General features: G+C 34.2%; 4 protein-coding genes across 4 annotated transcripts; all 4 read left to right on the forward strand.

Moving 5' to 3' along the window:
* The first annotated feature begins 1,172 nt into the window (after positions 1-1,172).
* Positions 1,173-6,161, forward strand: LOC139811065 (cytochrome P450 9e2-like). The gene has a single exon (XM_071775098.1). It carries the CDS (start codon positions 1,768-1,770, stop codon positions 3,316-3,318), a length of 1,551 nt encoding a protein of 516 aa, XP_071631199.1. The 5' UTR covers positions 1,173-1,767; the 3' UTR covers positions 3,319-6,161.
* Positions 6,162-6,536: 375 nt separating this feature from the next.
* On the forward strand, positions 6,537-9,012 carry LOC139811066 (cytochrome P450 9e2-like). The gene has a single exon (XM_071775099.1). The coding sequence runs from the start codon at positions 7,005-7,007 to the stop codon at positions 8,505-8,507; it is 1,503 nt and encodes a 500-aa protein (XP_071631200.1). The 5' UTR covers positions 6,537-7,004; the 3' UTR covers positions 8,508-9,012.
* A 1,043-nt stretch (positions 9,013-10,055) lies between these two features.
* Positions 10,056-15,294, forward strand: LOC139811494 (protein unc-45 homolog B-like). The gene is given in 6 exon segments (XM_071775773.1): positions 10,056-10,387; positions 11,504-11,933; positions 12,248-12,571; positions 12,658-13,101; positions 13,477-15,047; positions 15,049-15,294. Coding segments are annotated over 5 exon segments (2,853 nt in total). The 5' UTR covers positions 10,056-10,387; positions 11,504-11,513; the 3' UTR covers positions 15,143-15,294.
* A 140-nt stretch (positions 15,295-15,434) lies between these two features.
* LOC139811493 (protein unc-45 homolog B-like) lies at positions 15,435-20,780 on the forward strand. The gene is made up of 5 exons (XM_071775772.1): positions 15,435-15,794; positions 16,745-17,167; positions 17,492-17,821; positions 17,901-18,341; positions 18,718-20,780. The coding sequence occupies exons 2-5, from the start codon at positions 16,757-16,759 to the stop codon at positions 20,458-20,460; spliced, it is 2,925 nt and encodes a 974-aa protein (XP_071631873.1). The 5' UTR covers positions 15,435-15,794; positions 16,745-16,756; the 3' UTR covers positions 20,461-20,780.
* Positions 20,781-20,863: the final 83 nt, after the last annotated feature.

Here is a 20,863-nt window from a genome sequence, read left to right on the forward strand (position 1 = left end):
TTAATTTCCCGCATTTGTATAAAATATTAACTGGATTATTTAGGCAAATCCTTGAGGTGCCAATCATAGTAGCACACTATATAAGTGCCTATTCATTTCTCAAATCAACATTTCTATTATTATCGCATAATTTTCGAAAGCTCTGATAACATAGAAATTATATTTATTCATAGCTTGAAATAGAAATTTTGTATCAGCAAAAACAAAAGTTAAAATTTTATTATAATAAGTTGTGCCGATTAGACGTTTATTGCGGAAAAACAACCATGTCAATTTCAATAGAATTTTAGTCATGTTCTAATTCTATGATATCTTATAGACAGATACCTGTGTCCTATAAAAATCGAAATTTACTCCGATTTATAACTCTATTAATATTTATTTTATGAATCGTTTGATCTTTATTGACTTTTTAAATTAATAAATATATAATGATAAAAATATATTTAAAGTTATCACATAATATGTGTTCAATTAATATACAAAGCATTACTTATATCCAAATTTTTTCTTGAAGATTATGTAATCAAAAATTAAATTATTTTCCTGAAGATTATGCAATCAAAAAATTATTCTGCAGCTTTTACTGTATTTATACAGTAGAAAAAAATTATCTCCTATTCGATTCTATCAATGTTTTATATTGGATGTCACGCGCATCAATAAATCATCCATACATCATCGCGGTTCACCTTCACTTAATTCCCGCAATTCATTTAATGATAAACAAGTTCTATCAATATAGAAATGAATTCATGAAAAACCTAGTCAATGACAGTATTATCGTCCTTATAATTTTGGAAGAATTCCAGAACTAAAAGCTCTCTTGTTCCTAATTCAAATCCGATTTATTAAATCATTAACGTGTTCTTTTAGTACAGTGTTCTATCTTTTTACATATAGTTAAAATAACATTGATTTATATTATTACCGTATTTTGGCTATATTCTTAGATCTATTTAGGTATATTAATTTTAAAATTAACGGACATTATTATTGCGAGGAGATGTGTGATTAAAAATAAACAAATCAATTTATAATTTGTAATAAAAATAACAATGGCTAATCTTATTTGTACTTGCTGGATTACTGTCTTTTTATTTATCAGTCACAATAAATTAAAAATATACAGAATATAAGGTTATAAAGAAGATATAAGAACACGGTAATAAGAAAATAAAAAATAAATTCATATTATGCTTTTATCATTTACGTATTGAATCGTGCAAAATACGCAACAAAAATTATGAATTATCAGAAGAAAACATCATATCTCTTGGTTATTTTATTCAAATTTTTGGACAATGGCATTGTTGTAAAATAAAAAGACAATTGACGTCTAATCCATGTTCATTTAAAAAGGCGACAAGCTCATATTGATAAGAATGTTTGCGAAGAAGTGCGCCGCCATTTCAAGAAGATAATCAAAGTGATGAATGACTTAATATGACATTCATATCTACGCACTTGCGAATATATAATTCTTTCCTGGCGTCCGTGAAAGAGTCAGTCGTAAAATCTCACGCATGGTGTGTGTATCGTATCGCCAGATCTATCGGAGTTAACCGTTTCCATTTGAACAGAAGTTCTAATGCCAATTAAAAAAACTAATACAATAATGTAATTTGTGCTTCTTATCGTGTCAATAACATTATCAATTAAGTGTGGAAATCGTTTCATCAATCCGAAACAAAAACTGCAATCCCGACAATCAGAACTTAATCAGGAACTTCTTCTTGTGCAACGAATCTGGAGATTCCTGTCGCGATGGAGCTATCTACTTTGCTTCTGACAATTCTGGCAGCGAGTATTTGCTTATATTATTTTGTTCTAAGAAAGCTTTCTTACTTCGAGCAACTAAAGATCCCGCATGTGAAGCCGGTTCCATTATTGGGCAACATGGCACCTTTTATTTTTCAACGTACATCCCATATGGAGCATGTACAAAGAATCTACAATCTCTTCTCGAACGCAAAATACTTCGGCCTCTACGATTTTATAACACCGACCTTCGTTATCCGTGATCCAGATCTGATTTCCACGATTGCCATCAAAAAGTTCGACAACTTCTGTGATCACAATAACTTCCTGAACGAAACTCTTGAACCGATGGTCAGTAAGAGTCTGTTTGACCTAAAAGGGGATCATTGGCGCGAGATGCGGAAGCTTCTTAGCCCTAGTTTCACATCCAGTAAGATGAAGATGATGTTCGGACTTATAAGTCAGTGCGCCGAGAACTTCGCCGATTTTGTGATAACGAAATCCGGAAATACCGGCGAGACGTATGATATGAAAGACATACTGGGCAGATACGCCAACGACGCAGTGGCCACGTGTGCTTTCGGCATCAGCGTGGATTCTTTTAAGCACCCGAACAACGAGTTCTACTTGCTTGCCAAAAAGGCAATGACTTTTGACAATTGGATGGCCTTCAAGTTCTTCCTGCATAAAAACTTCCCGACACTTGCAAAACTCCTCAATCTCAAAATGTTTGGCCTAAAGATAGAGAATTTTTTTAAAGATATCGTCTCCAATACAGTGAAGGTCAGGGATGAGAAAGGAATTGTTCGTCCGGACATGATTCAGTTGATGATGGAGACTAGAAATAAAGATAGTGGACCTGAGTTCGACATTGACGAAATGACTGCCCAGGCATTCGTTTTCTTTCTCGCCGGATTCGATTCTTTATCAACAGCCATGTGTTTTGTAACAAACGAAGTCGGTGTCAATCCCGATATTCAGAGCAAATTAAGAGAAGAAATTGATGATGTTGTCAGACAGACGAACGGTAAACCTACTTACGAGGCCATCAATCGCATGAAGTACTTAGACGCCGTGATAAACGAAACTCTTAGATTATATCCGCCAGGAACTTTCATAGACAGAAAATGTGTCAAAGAAACCGAATTGCCACCAGCGACTTCAGATGGCGAACCGGTCATGATAAAGCCTGGAGACAACATATGGTTTCCAGCTTACTCTCTGCATCGCGATCCAAAGTACTATCCGCAGCCAGACAAGTTCGATCCTGAAAGATTCCTTAACAATGATGTGGATAATTTGGTCTATATGCCATTTGGTATCGGGCCCAGAATCTGCATTGGTAATAGATTCGCCTTGATGGAAACAAAAATTATGCTGTTCTACCTGCTTTGGCACTGCGATCTCGAGCCCGATGTTAAAACTGCAAATCCCATCGTGTTGACAAAAAAATCATTCGCTATGTTGCCAGACAAGGGCTTCTGGTTAAAATTGCGAACAAGAGAATCGAAAACTCCAGGTACACAATCGAGCGGACAGAGAGTTGAAGGACAGTGATAGGAGACATGTTTATAATTCATGAAGCATATAATTATATGTATATTTAAAGTTACTCTTTCAAATTGTAGCGGGAGTTCAACCTTTTCCACAATTGTACGTATAAAGGAATAGAAGTTTCAAAAAACTATCTTTATAAATACTGTTACTTAAAAAAAAAAGCAAGATAAAAATTTATTCACATTTAGAGTATGTTCTTTTAAAGCAGTATAATTGTAATACTACTAATATCTTTATAATATCTACTACTAATTTCTCTGTAAACATACAATATCTCTCATATTGTCTTTGTTTACAATATAAGTCAAATAAATTTTGTACGTAATAATGAATGAAAATATTATGAGTAGATTATTATTCACATGACCGCACATATATGGTTATATGTAAAGTATATGAATGTCACGTACAAAACGTATTTAACTTATACACACTTATGTAATATGCATTTACGTTAAGATAATATTTAAGTAATTACTTTATTGTTGATATATGTTTCTTTTCTCTTTAATGTAATAAGCAAACAATTATGAAATATCATAATACTCGATTGAGAAAAAGAGAGAGAGAGAGAGAGAAAATTAAGATTAAAATTGATTATAATAGTAGGTATACGTACAAGGAGTATAATTAATTTATAAGAAATCACATTGAATTTATGTATTCTAGGACAGTAGAATGTTTATCATTAAAATAGCAATAAAATAGTTAATTTCATCTATAAAAATTTTTGTCTGGCCAGATAGAACAAATTTTTGTAGACAACTAAACTTTCGTTAAAGTACGAGTAAAGTATCTTTAATACAATATAATATTAATTAATGTTTTCGAATCGAATACATTAATGAACAAAACACAACCCAAGAAATATCAATAATATGTTATTTAAAAAATCTGAAATAATTTTTCTTATTTGACTTTAGTATAATTTTATTATGTCCAAATACTCTTATAACATTTGAAATAAACATTTCTTTTGTACCGTTCAAAAATATTCAACGATGATGTTGAAGTGAGATCCACGCATCTTTAGTTAGTCTTTATCTTTAACCCAACTCAATTTTTAAATAATAAACTTTATATATCAATAATAATAATCTTAAAGCAGTAAGATAATACAACTTATTATAAGACTATCAAGATGGTGCAATCTTACCGATATTCACATGTGTGCACTTAAAGTATAATTAATTGATATAGAATAGAAAAGTTGTTTTTATACCTTGCACATTTTTAGATAACATCAAAACGATGAGATATCGTTTATTGATCGCAAACATTTATGAGCTTGTAGATAAAAGATTAGAGAACTAATAAAATCACTGGTAGCAATATAAATTAGATTTATTTATAGCAGAGTTGACAATCTTGTATATTTTCGTGTTTTGTAGATTATGCAAAATTAGGATCAAGATAATTTTTAAGTTATATCAGCTATTTAACAAAATACCATATAATATCTGATTCTAATTTACTTTGTTTAAAAATGTTACAGAAATTTAGAAATGTATACTTATCCAAAACTAATTAAATTAAGTTTCTTGCACTGCATCATACACACACACACACACACATACACACACACACATTCACATTTTGTTTTACATTAAAATCCTAACAAGCAATTTATACAGACTACAATTTTATGCAAACAGATACAACGTTTTGAATTATCCACAAACCCAAGTTTCACAAGATGTGAAACAATAACTGAAATAAACATGAGCAATCCACAAAATGTAACGTTATGCATTCACCGATGCATATGATTGCTAAATTATATGCGTGTAGAAGTTTTGCAAAGTGCAGCTAATGTTTTTTAAAAAGTGTTTCTTAAACATGCACTTTCTTGTACGTTGTATAGAAGAGTCTTTTAGATTTCTTTTCACGTTTATTCAATTAATTTATAATAAACCACTGATAATTTTTATTTCAACGTAATATGTTATATCCATCATAAAACACATGGCTTACGTTGTAGTATAAAATTATTTTACTTTAGTTCATAAATAAAAAAAAACGAATGTAATAATGCGACTATGTATTCCGCAATTAATTCGTCGATTTGATTTATAATTTTAAGGTTTAATTTAGTTAATTTGTTAAAGTGACAAATGTATGATCAATTTGAACAACTTTTTTTGTATTCTCAAATATTCATTTATATACTTGTAATAAATTGAAAATAATTGTGAAATAAACTAATTATAAGAAAATGTATATTTTTTAAAATATATATTTAACACAATTGCGATTTAAGAAGAATGGATCATTCATTTCATTGTCAATTAATTCAAGTGAAAAGATCCAACAAAATATTGATTTCCCGCATTTGTATAAAGTATTAACTGGATTATTTAGGCAAATCCTTGGGGTGACAATCATAGTAGCACACTATATAAGTGCCTATTTATTTCTCAAATCACCATTTATATTATTATCACATTCAGTTGATAGAATGATGTGTCCTTAACTGCGAACTTCACCTTGATAAATTTTCTTGTTACATTGTCTGTTGCATAATTTTCGAGAGCTCTGCAGATAACATAGAAATTATATTTATTCATAGCTTGAAATAGAAATTTTGTATCAGCAAAAACAAAAGTTAAAATTTTATTATAATAAGTTGTGCCGATTAGACGTTTATTGCGGAAAAACAACCGTGTCAATTTCATCAGAATTTTAGTCATGTTCTAATTCTACAATATCTTATAGACAGATACCTGTGTCCTATAAAAATCGAAATTTACTCCGATTTATAACTCTATTAATATTCATTTTATGAATCTTTTGATCTGTATTGATTTTTTAAATTAATTAATAAATATATAATAATAAAAATATATTTAATGTTATCACATAATATGTGTTTAATTAATATACGAAGCATTACTTAAATCCAAATTTTTTCTTGAAAATTATGTAATCAAAAATAAACAAATTAATTTATAATTTGTAATAAAAATAACAACAATTGCTAATCTTATTTGTACTTACTGGATTACTGTCTTTTTATTTATCAGTCACGATAAATTAAAAATATACAGAATATAAAGTTATAAAGAAGATATAAGAACAAAAACATAAGAAAATAAAAAATAAATTCATATTGTGCTTTTATCATTTACGTATTGAATCTTGCAAAAATACGCAATAAAAATTATGAATTATCAAAAGAAAACATCATATCTCTTTATTTTATTCAAATTCTTGAGCAATGGCATTGTTGTAAAATAAAAAGACAATTGACCTCTAATCCAGTTCATTTAAAGAGGCAATAAGCGCGTATATTGATAAAAATATGTTTGCGAAGAAGCGCGCCATCATTTCAAGAAGATAATCAAAGTGATAAATGACTTTATGACATTCATATCCGTGCACTTATAATGTTACATAATTTTATCGTGGCGTCCGTGCAGACGAGTCAGTCGTAAAATCTCACGCGTAGTGCGTGCATCTTTATCGCTAGATTTATCGATTTAACTGTTTCCATTTAAACAGCAGTTGTAACGCCAATTAACAAAACTAGTACGATAATGTAATTTGCGCTTCTTCTCGCGTCAATAACATTAACAATCAAGTGTGGAAATCGTTTTATCAATCCGAAACGAAAACTGTCGAAAACCAAAACTTAATCAGGAACGCCTTCTACTTGAACAACTAATCTGGAGATTAATCCTGTCGCAATGGAGCCGTCTACTTTGCTTCTGACTATTCTGGCGGCGAGCATTTGCTTATATTATTTTGTTCTAAGGCAGTTATCTTACTTCGAACGACTGAGAATCCCGCATGTGCGACCAATTCCATTGCTGGGCAACATGGCACCATTTGTTTATCGACGTATATCCCACATGGAGCATTTACAAAAAATATACAATCTCTTTCCGAACGCAAAATACTTCGGCTTCTACGATTTTATTACGCCGACCTTCGTTATCCGTGATCCAGATCTGATTTCCACGATTGCCATCAAACAATTCGACAACTTCTGCGATCACCGTAACTTCGTAAACGAAACTCTTGATCCGATAGCCGGTAAAAATCTGTTTGGCATGCGAGGGGATCAGTGGCGCGAGATGCGGAAGCTTCTTAGCCCCAGTTTCACATCCAGCAAGATGAAGATGATGTTCGGACTTATGAGTCAGTGCGCCGAGAACTTCGTCGATTTCGTGGCAACGCAATCCGGAAAAATCGGCAAAACGTATGATATGAAAGACATACTGGGCAGATACGCCAGCGACACAGTGGCCACGTGTGCATTCGGCATCAGTGTGGATTCTTTTAAGCACCCGAACAACGAGTTCTTCTTGGTTGGTCAAAATGCAATGACTTTTGACAGTTGGCTGTCCTTCAAGTTCTTCATGCATAGAAACTTCCCTCTACTTGCGAAGCTCTTCAATTTCAAGATGTTTGGCCCAAAGATTGAGAATTTTTTTAAAGATATCGTCTCCAACACAGTGAAGGTCAGAGATGAGCAAGGAATTGTTCGTCCGGACATGATTCAATTAATGATGGAGACTAGGAAGAGAGCTAGCGGACCTGAGTTCGACATTGACGAAATGACCGCCCAGGCGTTCAGTTTCTTTCTCGCCGGATTCGAAACTACATCAACAGCCATGTGTTTTATGACGCACGTACTCGCTACCAATCCTGATGTTCAGAGCAAATTAAGAGAGGAAATTGATAATGTTCTCAGACAAACTAATGGCAAACCCACCTACGAGGCAATAAATCACATGAAATACTTAGACGCCGTGGTAAACGAAACCCTCAGATTATACCCGCTAGTATCTTTCCTCGACAGAATATGTGTCAAAGAGACGGAATTGCCACCAGCGACTTCGGATGGCGAACCAATTACGATGAAGCCTGGGGATTGTATATGGTTCCCAGTTTTCTGTCTCCATCGCGATCCAAAGTATTATCCGCAGCCGGACAAGTTCGATCCAGAAAGATTTCTTAACGGCGATGTGGATAATTCAGTCTATGTGCCATTTGGTATCGGACCCAGAGTCTGCATAGCTAATAGATTTGCTCTAATGGAAGCAAAAATTATGCTGTTCTACCTACTTTGGCGTTGCGAACTTGAACCCGATGTTCAGACTAGATTTCCTGTGGTGCTAAACAAGAAAACGATCTTCATGATGCCTGACAATGGCTTCTGGTTGAAATTGCGAGCGAGAAAATAAAAGACTCCCTGTTACGTAATGCTTATCAAATGGACACGGAGTTAACGGACAGTAATGAAAAGCATATTTACAATTCACTGTGGAATTATATATTTAAAATTGCTTTTTCGAATTGTAGTGAGAGTCCAATTTTTTCCTCTATCATGCATATATATAAAATATAAAAAGTACAGAAACTTTTTAAATACTTCTTAAAAAACAAAACTTATTTGACTTATATATAAACGAAGACAACATGAAGGATATTATATATATTTAGTAGTATTACAATTATTGTGCTTTCTAAAAACATATTAATGTTGGTAAATTTTTACCTCATTTTTTTATTGTATAACTTTTAATTATGTAATATATTTCAACGTATGTAATACTCATATGTGTTAAGATAATATTTAAGTAATTACTTTATTGTTGAAATATGTTTTTATTCTTTTTCATTTAATACCTGAGCAATAAATAAAATATAGTCATTCTTAATTGAGAGAGAAAATGTGTGTGTGTGTGTGTGTAAAAATTAAAATTAAAATTGATTATAATTCTACATACAGGAGTACCCTTATAAAAATTAATACTGTAAGTGATTTTTTGACTAGTAATTAATCACTTAAAAACACTATTAAAGTACTGTTAATAGTGCTTTTAAATGATTAATCACTAGCCAAAAATCACTTACAGTATTAAATTTCTATAAGGGTATAATTAATATATAAAAGATTCAAAAACTATCTTCTTATAATATTATGTATATATGACATCATTAAATTCACATATTCCAGGACTCTAGTAGAATGTTTATTTGTCATTGAAATAGCAATAAAATTGTTAATTAATCTGTCAATATTTGCTTTCGTCTGGCTAGATAAAATAAATTTTTGCAAACCATTAAACTCCTCCTTAAAGTACAAATAAAGTATTTAATTACCATTATTCCTTAATACTTAATTATTTTTTTATACCTTGCAATTTATTAATAATAAGAATAATTACTATATATCTGCAATACAGCATATAATATTGTCATAATCGATTTAATATGTTTATAAATCAAATACATTAATTAACAATTAAAGCATAAGTAAAAAAATATCATTAATATGGGAGAAATCTCCAATACTTTTCTCTTATAATCGCAAAACTCAAGTCATCAGCGAACCGGACATGTGCGAACTATTAGTAAACAGAGATCATCGACGGAAAATAACGTACTCCTTGAATAAAAAGGAGTTGCACCCATTTTCAACGTTTAAACTATTTGACATACCTTATTTTCTGGCATTGCCTCTCCTCAATTGACGCGTGTCCGTGCTACGCCCATAATTTTCATATTGAGAAACACGAAACACTCGACCGAGTACATCACGCAGTCACAACGCTGACAACACACACACACACATGTGACGTATGTAGCAAGTGTTTCCCGCCACGAAAATTATGAGCGTAGCACGGACACGAACCAAGTGAGATGACTTTATCGGCAGTGCCAGGAAATAGGAAACAGGTATATATGCCAAATAGTTCCAACGTTGAAAATGGGTGCGAGTGGCGTGCGAAGCAGTCGGTAAAACGGTATCAAAACAAAACACCGGCCGGTGGCCGCTCGCAGGCAGTCGCAGGACTCGCAGGTTTCTCTCTGTTTATTTGTGCCTCATTTACTCATTAGCTTAATTAGCTACGCCGGTCACGTGGTTGCAACCAGCACGAGGTAGCCGCGAGCCACGTGTCCTCAACTTGACGTAAATTCTTGCCGGTTTAGCGGGTTTAGTAACCCGTTGAAAAGTTGCCCGGTAAAAAAAGTAAACACGTGGTGGAGAAAGTAGAAAAAGTTCGAGTGCTCGAGCAGCATCGAAAGAACGTTATACGAAGAGGAAGCTATCCGACAGGTAAAGCATCTACATTTGTTTCACCGACGATCTGAATCAAGATTCATCAACAATATAACAAAAGCTATTTAAAAATAATAGGTATATATGATGCGTATAGTAACAATCGGGAAAAGAAAGAGATCACACGAGAGCGCACACACGCGAGACTTAACACTCAAGAAATGAACAAAGAACTCTGAATGCATTAAAAATCGAAAAACAAATACTCGCTTGACGGTACCTTAAATACTTTTATATAAGAAAAAATATCGATGCAACAAGATTTATCCTCCCGCAAATAAATGTCTCGCGTGTTACAGATTAACCCTCCGGAGGCGAACGCCAAGTCGCTGCCAGTCACCGGTGACCCATGTGTCTTGACTGTGTTTCGTTTATTACACTGTATATATGTATGGCTCAATGAGTCTTGGGCTCTAAATAGTCTAAATTCTAAATGATGAAAAAAAAAAAAAATCAGTAATTTGTGTCCGGAAGGTTAATTACACAGCTTTCACAATCTTTCTCGGACATGCTTTCGTCGGGAATTTAAATTCCTGACACGTGAAAAGGAGGAGTGTAAATTGCCCCTGACTCTTGTAGTAAAGCGTACACAATTGCATCTCTTGCGTTAAGACTAAATAAAATACTTGCATGTAGCGTTGTAAAAGTCGTCTGGATAATTCCACATCGTCTATTATAATATGCACAAGCGTCTCTTGGAGATTCTGAGAACAAATTACTTACTTAACGAATAATTACTTACAATACTTAAACGGTTGACTTCTTCTGTTGTTTTCCAATGTTCAACAAAAGTCAGCTGTCTAATATAAAGATCATTGCAACAATTGATTATATACAATTTATATGCAGGTCTCAGTAGAAATTGCATAGTCATTATTGAATAGCGTATTTATTTTTGATCCATTATATTTTGAGTTTGTTTTCCATTGCTGAACTAGTACAGCCAGTTCAGCAACAGAAAACAGACCTATTGTCTCATATTTGCATATAATTATTTAGTATCTAATAATTGCATCTTCTATACTTTTCGCATTTAAGATAACACATATAAGGTATCAGAGAGTTATTTCGTATTAATATATAATGCAGCGTCATATATTTTGTGTTTTAGAGTTATTCCACCATGGCAAAGTCAGTTATGACTGCACAGGAATGGAAAGAGAAGGGTAATGAAGAATTTAGCAAAGGCAATTGGTCAAATGCCATAAGTCACTACACAAACGGACTAAGACTAACAAAAGAGGACAACGTTGAGAAAGGAGTTTACTACAAAAATCGAGCTGCAGTATATTTAAAGCTACACGATTACAAGAAAGTGGTTGAAGACTGTGACAGTGCGTTAAAGATATGTTGTAACAAAGCACTGTATCGCAGATGTCAAGCACTAGAAGCGTTAGAGAGATTCGAGGAGGCGTATCGGAACGCGGAGGTCATTATTTCATCTGACCCCAATAACAAAGTTGTTCAGCCCGTAGCGACGCGCTTACTTGAAATTGTACAAGAACGTAGTAAGGAAAATGCAAGTATTAGTGCCAAGATAAATATATATAACTTCTATAGAAATATATTAACTCGCAAGAGATGATGAATAGGTCTATATGTAGATAATGTAAAAATTGTAACGTACTTTTCATACCGGATACTTCAGTAAGAGTTTCTGTTTAATATCATATATAATTTTATAAATGGTTTTTATAAGTTTTACTTTCTTTTATTATATAATTATTATTGTTCAATAGTTTACACATCCTGTATGAATAAAAATTAAGTCATACAAATATAATCTTAGTTATTTATATTTTTTTTATTACAGATCATTATATATTTAAATATAATTTTACTTTGTATTAGGTATTACAAATCCTGGATTTAGCATTTAACGTGAGTGCAGATAACGACAAACGTGAAACCGCTATGAACAATCTACTTATGCTCGCACGTGAGAGAGCTGGTGCTGAAGAGATCTTCAAAAAGGAAGGCGTATCTAAAATCATTCAACTTGTGAAAGTGGAAAAGAACGAAAAAGTGATCTGTACTGCGATTCGCATTATAGGCGAATTATGCAAAAACAATATTAATCGAACCGAGTCCGTTACGAAATTCGTCGGCTTGCCTTGGTGTCTGGAAATAATGAACAGCACATCTGTACAGATAGTTAATGCGTCTCAATATTGTTTACAGGTAAATATCGAGTAAAATACATGCAGTTATTTTACACATTTTACGTATTTCAGTAATTACGAATTTATTGCATATCTCGATTTCAGAATATATTGAACACATACAGCGGCATGAATAACAAACCCGATTCGAAACCTGACGATGCGTTATGCGCGGCGCATAAGGAAGAAATTGACACGATTCTATCGTGTCTATTGAATAGCGTAACGAGTAGAACGATAACAGGCCTTGCTAGAGACGCAATAATAGAACTTATTATGCGTAATATTCATTGCGTAACTGCATTAGACTGGGCCGAACGATTTGTCGAACTTCGCGGTTTGCAAAAATTAATGGAGGTGGCCGGTGAAATGGAGGGATACAAATGCAATTCCTCGATGGACATCACATCTTCCACACTAACTAAAACCAGTATGTGTTTGACAAAAATATATGAAAACATGTACTATGATGCTGCTAAGGAAAAATTTATCAACGCCATTGAAGAATTTATTAAAGATAAATCGCTTTCACCTGACACAGAATCCAAGGTATTATTTTCCGAGATTTTTTTTACTATTTGAATTATTTAAAAATAAAGTCTTTTTAATCTAGTTTTTTAACAATTTAAACTCTTTAAAGCAAAAATGTCGAAAAATATTTTTTTAATTATTTATCAATATTGTATATTCTGTAAGTTTTATATTAAAATACGATTATAATAGAGTTTAATCGAAATTTATTGAAGAATATGACTTTTTTATCCAGTATTTTTTAAAGCTTAATTTCTTTTAGTTTCTCAAACCAGAAATTTTCCCTATTTTTAATAAGAATTAAATAAAACTAATTGTATTGATATTTCTTTAAATTAATTATTGGTTCACAAAATGTAGAAATTCATAAATTGTTACGTGATTGTTTTACAGGTGCGTATAGTACTTGCGATAACAACTTTAATATTCGGCCCGCTAGACGTTGCGGACGTAATTATCTGTAAAAAAGAAGTTATTGGGTTGATCCTTGCTATGGCGAAAACGGATGACGTACTGCAACAGAAAGTGGTTTGCGAATGTATCGTTGCCGCTATAACCAATTGTAACAAGGGCAACATATTTATATGGCGAGGACGAAATATATTGCAGAACCTCTATTATTCTAAGCATGATTCAATTCGGATTCGAGCGTTAGTAGGTTTATGCAAGTTATCCAATTTCGAAGACGTACTCTGCACTCCGACTATCAAACTGTTCCCGCATGGAGCGGCGAAGGAATTGGCCAAGGTTTGCAGACGATTCTTGATCAATTATAAGAAAGAAGAAGATATGATAAAATGGGCCTTAAAAGGCCTGTCGTACCTCACTTTCGACGACGACGTCAAAGACGAGTTGATCGAGGACCAACAAGCCATTCGAGCAATGATGGAGCTCACCAAGACTGGTGATCAATCGATTTCCTACGGCGTGCTTGTAACGTTGATAAATTTGTGCAACGCTTATGTCGAGGAAGAACATATACCCGAGATTTTAGAATTGATAACGATTGTCACACATCATTTTCCCGAGAAACACCTTGTGGTCGACGACGAAAACGACGCCAGAATAAGAAGAAGACTATGCATGTTAGCGAAAGCCGGTATGACCAGCATTCTAGTGAACCTCTCCAAAACGGAAAGCCGAAATATTAAGGAATTGACAGCCACCGTTCTCAGCGCGATATGCATTCCAGACGAAATTAGAGAAATAGTTGTTCAACAAGGCGGCACAAAGGCATTATTGTCATTAGCGCAGGATGGCACATACAAGACAAAGAAGGAAGCGTCGCGAGCCCTGGTCCATCTAGCACACACGTTACCTCCTGAGGTTGCATTTCCTGGTCAGATAATCATGGAGGTTGTTCGGCCGATGGTAAATCTCCTGAACCCAGAGTGTTCCGTTGACGAGAATTACGAGACTGTAACAGCTCTGTGCAATCTTGCTCAAGTCAGCGACACCATGAGAGGAAATATATTCAAGGAGGGAGTGTTTCAGAAGATCGAGGCCTTCGTGTACGGGAAACAACACATCCTTTTGAAAATGGCGTCTTTAGCACTTATCCGTAATTTGTTATCAAACCATGAAGTCGCTACCCAATATTTCGAGGAGGACAAATCTCGAGTTAAGCATCTTATGTTACTGTGCAAGGACAAGAATCAAGATACTAAGCTCGCAGCAGCTGAAATTCTAATGGCGCTGACGGCGGCCAACAGAGAGGCGTGCAAGAAAGTTTTTGACTCGAATTCCTGGTTGAAATCCCTACGCCTTTTACTCACGAATCCAGAGGAGAGGATACAAGAAAGGGGTATTGTAATTGTGGTAAATATGTTGAGAAGCTCGAAAGACGTCGCTGTAAAACTCATTGAAACAGACATAATGAAAATACTGACGGTATTGACCAAAAATGATACCGTGCCAATCAATATCAAGGAATTGGCATCCGTTGCTTTAAAGGAAGCTGCAGATCGATCCGGTAACGAAGAACGTCGACGAGCAATCATCGTCACTATTGAACGGGAATGTGATAGAGCACGTCTATCAGGACAATTGGACCTTCTAAGCCGTTTGCAAAGAGACTTATGGGCATATGAACTTGTTGAAAATATACCCACCAACGTAGACTCAGAAATCGCAAAAATACTAGAGGGAATTGGACGACTATGATTTCATGAAAAAAAGGTGGAAAATATTATAATTCAGAGATCTTATAATATATTTTTATATTTCAAATAAAATGTTTTAAATAATAAAATAAATGTTGCATTTTTAAATTTCTACAATTTCGTCGTTTGAAACGTAGTTATGCATTCATAATTATATTCGTGTTTGTACATCTTTAAATATATGACTACTGTGCAGGACATACATACATAGTTTATTACATAAATTTGCCAAAGTATAATGATATTCATATATTGTTGTACAAAATAATAAGTACACGGAGATATACATATATCACTCTGCCGAGCCCGTACTTTTGAAAGTCACATGACATGCAGCATTGTTCCTCATTTGCTACCCCCGGTTACGTAAACATTATGACTGTAAACACTATGACTTGTATGTAAGCCGCGACCGATTTGCCCGCAATTTGTATTCTTACCGGTTTATTTAGTCACACTCGTTGAAAGCTCGAGGAAAGTAGAGAAAGTTAGGGTGTTCGAGCAGCAGAACGGAAGAACGTTACGAAGAGGAATTGAGCTATCCGACAGGTAAAGAATTTACATTCTATTCTGTTTCGCAGACGGTCTGAACGAAAATTCAACAATATAACAAAGGCTGTTGAAAATGATGTGAGATACGTTAGTAATAATCGGGAAAAGAAACCACACGAGAGCACACGAGGTCATTAATAATTCAAGAAATGAACAAAGAACTTTAGCTGCATTAAAAACTGAAAAACGAATACTCGGTTGACGGTATTATAAGTACTTTAACGTAAGAAAAAATGTCGATGGAATGAGATTCATCCTCACGCAAGTAAATTTATCGCGCGTCTCAGATAATTCGTTCGCCTTTGTCGGATTCTCTTTCGTCGGGGAAATTGAATTTCCGTAAAAAACGGAGGAGGGTAAATTGTCTTTGATTCTTGCAGCAAGGCGTGTACATATATAATTGCATCTATCGCGTTAAGACGAAATCAAATATTTGCATGTAGCGTTATAAGTTGTCTGGATAAGTTTCACATCGTCTGATATGCACAAACAGCTTCTGGAGATTCTGAGAATGAACACTAAATAATTACTTAAATAAATAACTTCTGTCGTTTTCCAATGTTTAAAGAAAGTCAACTTTTCAATATAGAAATTATTGCAACAATTGATTGCAATTTATATGCAGGTCACACACTAGAAATTGCATTATTATTGAACTGTGCATTTATCTTTTATCCATTAGACATATAAAAGTAATTAAGCCTGTTCCTTTTAGCTGAACTTCTTTCCAACGTCAAAAGAAAAAGAGGAAAGATGAACTGTGCAAGAAGTTCAGCTAAAACGAACAGATCTATTGTGTCATACATGCATATAATTATTTAGCAATAATTTTATCTTCTATGCTTTTTGCATTTAAGATAATACATGTATCAAGAGATATGTTATTAAATGTCAGACTCTTTCTATGTTAAAACATATGATGTAAAATCATATAATTTGTATTGTAGAGTTATTCCACCATGACAGAGTCAGATATGAGTGCACGGCAATGGAACGAGAAGGGTAACGAAGAGTTTGAAAAAGGCAACTTGTCAGAAGCATTAAGTCACTACACAAACGCACTGAAAGTAGAGGAGAGCGATGATAATAAAGGAATATACTATCAAAATCGAGCTCTTACTTATTTCAATCTGAGCAATTACGAGAAAGTAGTTGAAGACTGCAACAGTGCGTTAAAAACATGCTGTAACACATGTACAGTATTGTATTGCAGATGTCAAGCACTAGAAGCGTTAGGCAGATTCCAGGAGGCATATCGGGATGCAGAGATTATTATTTTATCTGATCCTAATAACAAACATTTTCAATGTATAACTGAGCGCTTACATAAAATTGTACAAGAACATAACGAAAGCTCAGATAGTGCCAAGGTAAATATACATAACTGTTACAAAAGTTCGTCAACTCGCAAAAGACATGATAATTTAATCTAGATAAAATAATAAAAATGCAACACATTTTTCATACTGGATGTAATTATTAGTAAAAGTTTTTGTTTTACTCAATATCACATATAATTTGACAAATGAGAGTTTTTATCTCTTTTATTATATAATTACTAATTCTTGTTGATTAATAGTCTGCACACTCTACACGGGTAAAAATTACATCATAAAAATTTAATCTCACAGTTATTTAAATTTTTATTACAGATCATTATATTTAAGTATACGCTTAATTTTGCATTGTATTAGGTATCAAAAATGCTGGAAATAGCATTTTACGTGTACGCAAGTGAGAAGGAACGTGAAACCGCTATGATTAATCTGCTTGAGCTCGTACGTAACGAAGTTGGTGTCGAGGAGATCTTCAAGAAGGAAGGTGTATCGAAAATCGCACAACTTGTGAAAGTGGAAAAGAACGAGAAAATACTCTGTAGCGCGATTCATATTGTAGGCGAGTTATGCAAAAACAATATTAGTCGAACCAAGTCCATTATGAAATCCGTCGGTTCGCCTTGGTTCCTGGAAATAATGAACAGCACATCTATAGAGAGAGTTAACGCATCTCGATGTAGTTTACAGGTAAATATCGAGTAAAATAAATGTATTTATTTTATATATATTTTAGTAATTAAAAATTTATTGCATATTTCGATTTCAGAATATATTGAACACTTACAGCGGCTGGAATAATAAACCTGATTCAACTCGTGACGAGGATTTATGTGAGGCGCATAAGAGTAAAATAGACACGATTATGTTGTGCTTGTCGTACAGTATAAGGAGTAGAACGTTAACAGGCATAGCTAGAGACGCAATAATAGAACTTATTATGCGTAACATTCATTGCGTAACTAAGTTAGACTGGGCCAAACGATTTGTCGAACTTCGCAGTGTGCAAAGATTGATGGAGGTGGCCGGTGAAATGGAGGGATACAATTCTGAATCTTTGCTAAAGATCACGTCTACCACGCGAACTATAACTAGTGCGTGCTTAGTAAAAATATATGAAAACGTGTACTATGATGATAAGACAACATTTATCAACGCCATTGATGAATTTATTGAAGATAAATTGCATTCGCCTGACATAGAATCTGATGTATGAATTTTGCAACTTTCGATCTTTTCTTGTTATTTAAATTGTTTGAAAATAAAAGGCCGAGTTCAACTATAGCCGATTTGAGCAATTTAAACTCTTTATTTTTAAAACAAAAATGTCAAAGAAGACTTCAGTTCTTTTTCAGTAGTCAATATTGTATATATTCTGTAAGTTTTAAATTAAGATATAGTTATAACAGAGTAATCGAAATTTATTGAAGAATATGACTTTGTCATCTAGTATTTTCTGAAGCGTAATTTATCAAAAATGTCTATTTTTTATTTAAATTAAATAACACTGTAGCTTCCTTGATTTTAAATCAATATTGTTTGTCGGAACGTAAAAATTAATGACTTGTTAATATATTGTTTTACAGGTACGTGTAGTAGTTGCGATAACAGCCTTATTATTGGGCCCGTTGGATGTTGGAAACAAAGTTGTGGCTAAAGAAGGGATTTTAGAGATGATTCTCGTTATGGCGGGAACGGATGATGTATTGCAGCAGAAAGTGGCTCTCGAATGTATCGTAGCCGCTGTGACCAGAAAAGACAAGGTCGACGCGATCATAAATCAAGGTGTTAATATATTGAAAAAGCTGTGTCAATCCAAGTATGATTCAATTCGGGTTCGAGCGTTAGTGGTTTTTTGCGAGATGGGTAATTCCGGAGACTCAGACGCGACTACCAGACCGTTCGCGTATGGAGTGACCCAGAAATTGACCGAGGCTTGCACAGGATTGTTGATTAATCCAAAGAAAGGAACAAACAATGTGAGAGAATGGGCCATAAAAGGTCTGTCGTATCTGACTTTCAACACCGGAGTCAAAAAGATGTTGATCAAGGATAAAAAAGTCATTGATATGATGATCGAAATCGCCAAGACTGGTGATCAATCGGTTCTCTTCGGCGTGCTTACGACGTTGGTGAACTTGTGCAACGCTTATGACAAGCCTGAACCTGAGATTATAGAATTGACAAAGTTTGTCAAATATCATTTTCCCGATGAATCTGAACTGGACGAAGGCTTTGTAGATAGATTGTGGGCATTAGTGACCTACAATGTGATCAGCGTTCTGGTGAACCTCGCCAAAATAGACAGTCAGAAGTGCAAGGAATTGATAGCACGCGTTTTCAACGCGATATGTATTCTAGAGAGAGTGAGAGGAATGGTTATTAATGAAGGTGGCACGGAGGCATTGTTGTCGTTAGCGCTTGATGGCACAGTCGAGGGAAAGAAACAAGCTTCGCAAGCTTTGGTCCGTTTGGCACTCACGGATGGTCCTGAGATTCCCGGTCAACTACTCACGAAGTTTGTTCAACCCATCGTAAATTTTCTGAACCCAGAATGTTCCGTTAATGACAATTGCCAAACTCTAACAGCTTTGTGCAATCTAGCTGAAGTCAACGACAGCATGCGCAAACATATATTCAAAGAAGGAGTATTTCAGAAGCTTGAAGGCTTTAGGGCATGCGAGGGGGTCTTTATGTACAGTCTTTTGAGATTGGCGTCTGCAAAACTTATAAACCTGTTGTTTTTAAGCCGCGAAGTCGCTATCAAGTATTTCGAGCAGGATAATTTTCGAGTTAAGTATCTTATGTTATTATACAAGAACAAGAATCAAAATATTAACTTCGCAGCAGCTGCAGCTCTAGTGAAGCTGACGGTAGCCAACAAAGAGGCTTGCAAGAAATTTTTCGACTCGAATTTCTGGATGGAATTTCTACGCTCTTTACTCACCAATCCAAGCAATAACGTACAAGAAATGGGTGTTATATTTTTGCTAAGTATGATAAGAAGCGTGGAAGATGTTGCTGCAAAAATCGAAACAGACATAATGGAACTACTGAGAGCATTGAGAAACAAGAAGAGTACCGTAGAGAACAAGAATATCAAGGAATTGACATCCATTGCTTTAGAGGCTGTTGCGGAACGATCTATAAGTAAAGAAGCACTCAGCGTAATAAGATGGGAACGTGATACAGCATGTCGATTAGGACAATTAGACCTTCTAAATCATTTGGAAATAAAGTTATGGGTATATGAACGTACTGAAAACCTTGTACCCTTAAACGTATACTCAGAATTCGGAAGGATACTCACAGGACGATATTTTTATTGAAAGAGGACTAAATATTCTAAATCTGCATGCCCTATATATTCCTTATATTTCAAATAAAGTGTTTTAAATAATAAAATAAATGTTACATTTATATTTTTGCAATTTTGTCCTTTGAAACATAGTCATGCGATCATGTATAATTATATTTGTGTTTATATATCTTTAAATATATGTTTATTGTGCAAGACATATACATACAGTTAATTTATTTGTTACATAAATTTGCATAGTAGAATATTGACATGTATAGCATGAAATATATAATACATACACGGAGACGTACATATACATATATCACTGGGCCGAGCCCGCGCTTTTGGAAGTCACGTGTCACGTGGAAGTGGCGTGCAGCGTCGTGCCATTTTGCTACGCCAGTCACGTGGCTATAAACGCTACTTAAGTC

This window comes from Temnothorax longispinosus, chromosome 4, assembly GCF_030848805.1.
Source record: "Temnothorax longispinosus isolate EJ_2023e chromosome 4, Tlon_JGU_v1, whole genome shotgun sequence".
Lineage (NCBI taxonomy): Eukaryota > Metazoa > Arthropoda > Insecta > Hymenoptera > Formicidae > Temnothorax > Temnothorax longispinosus.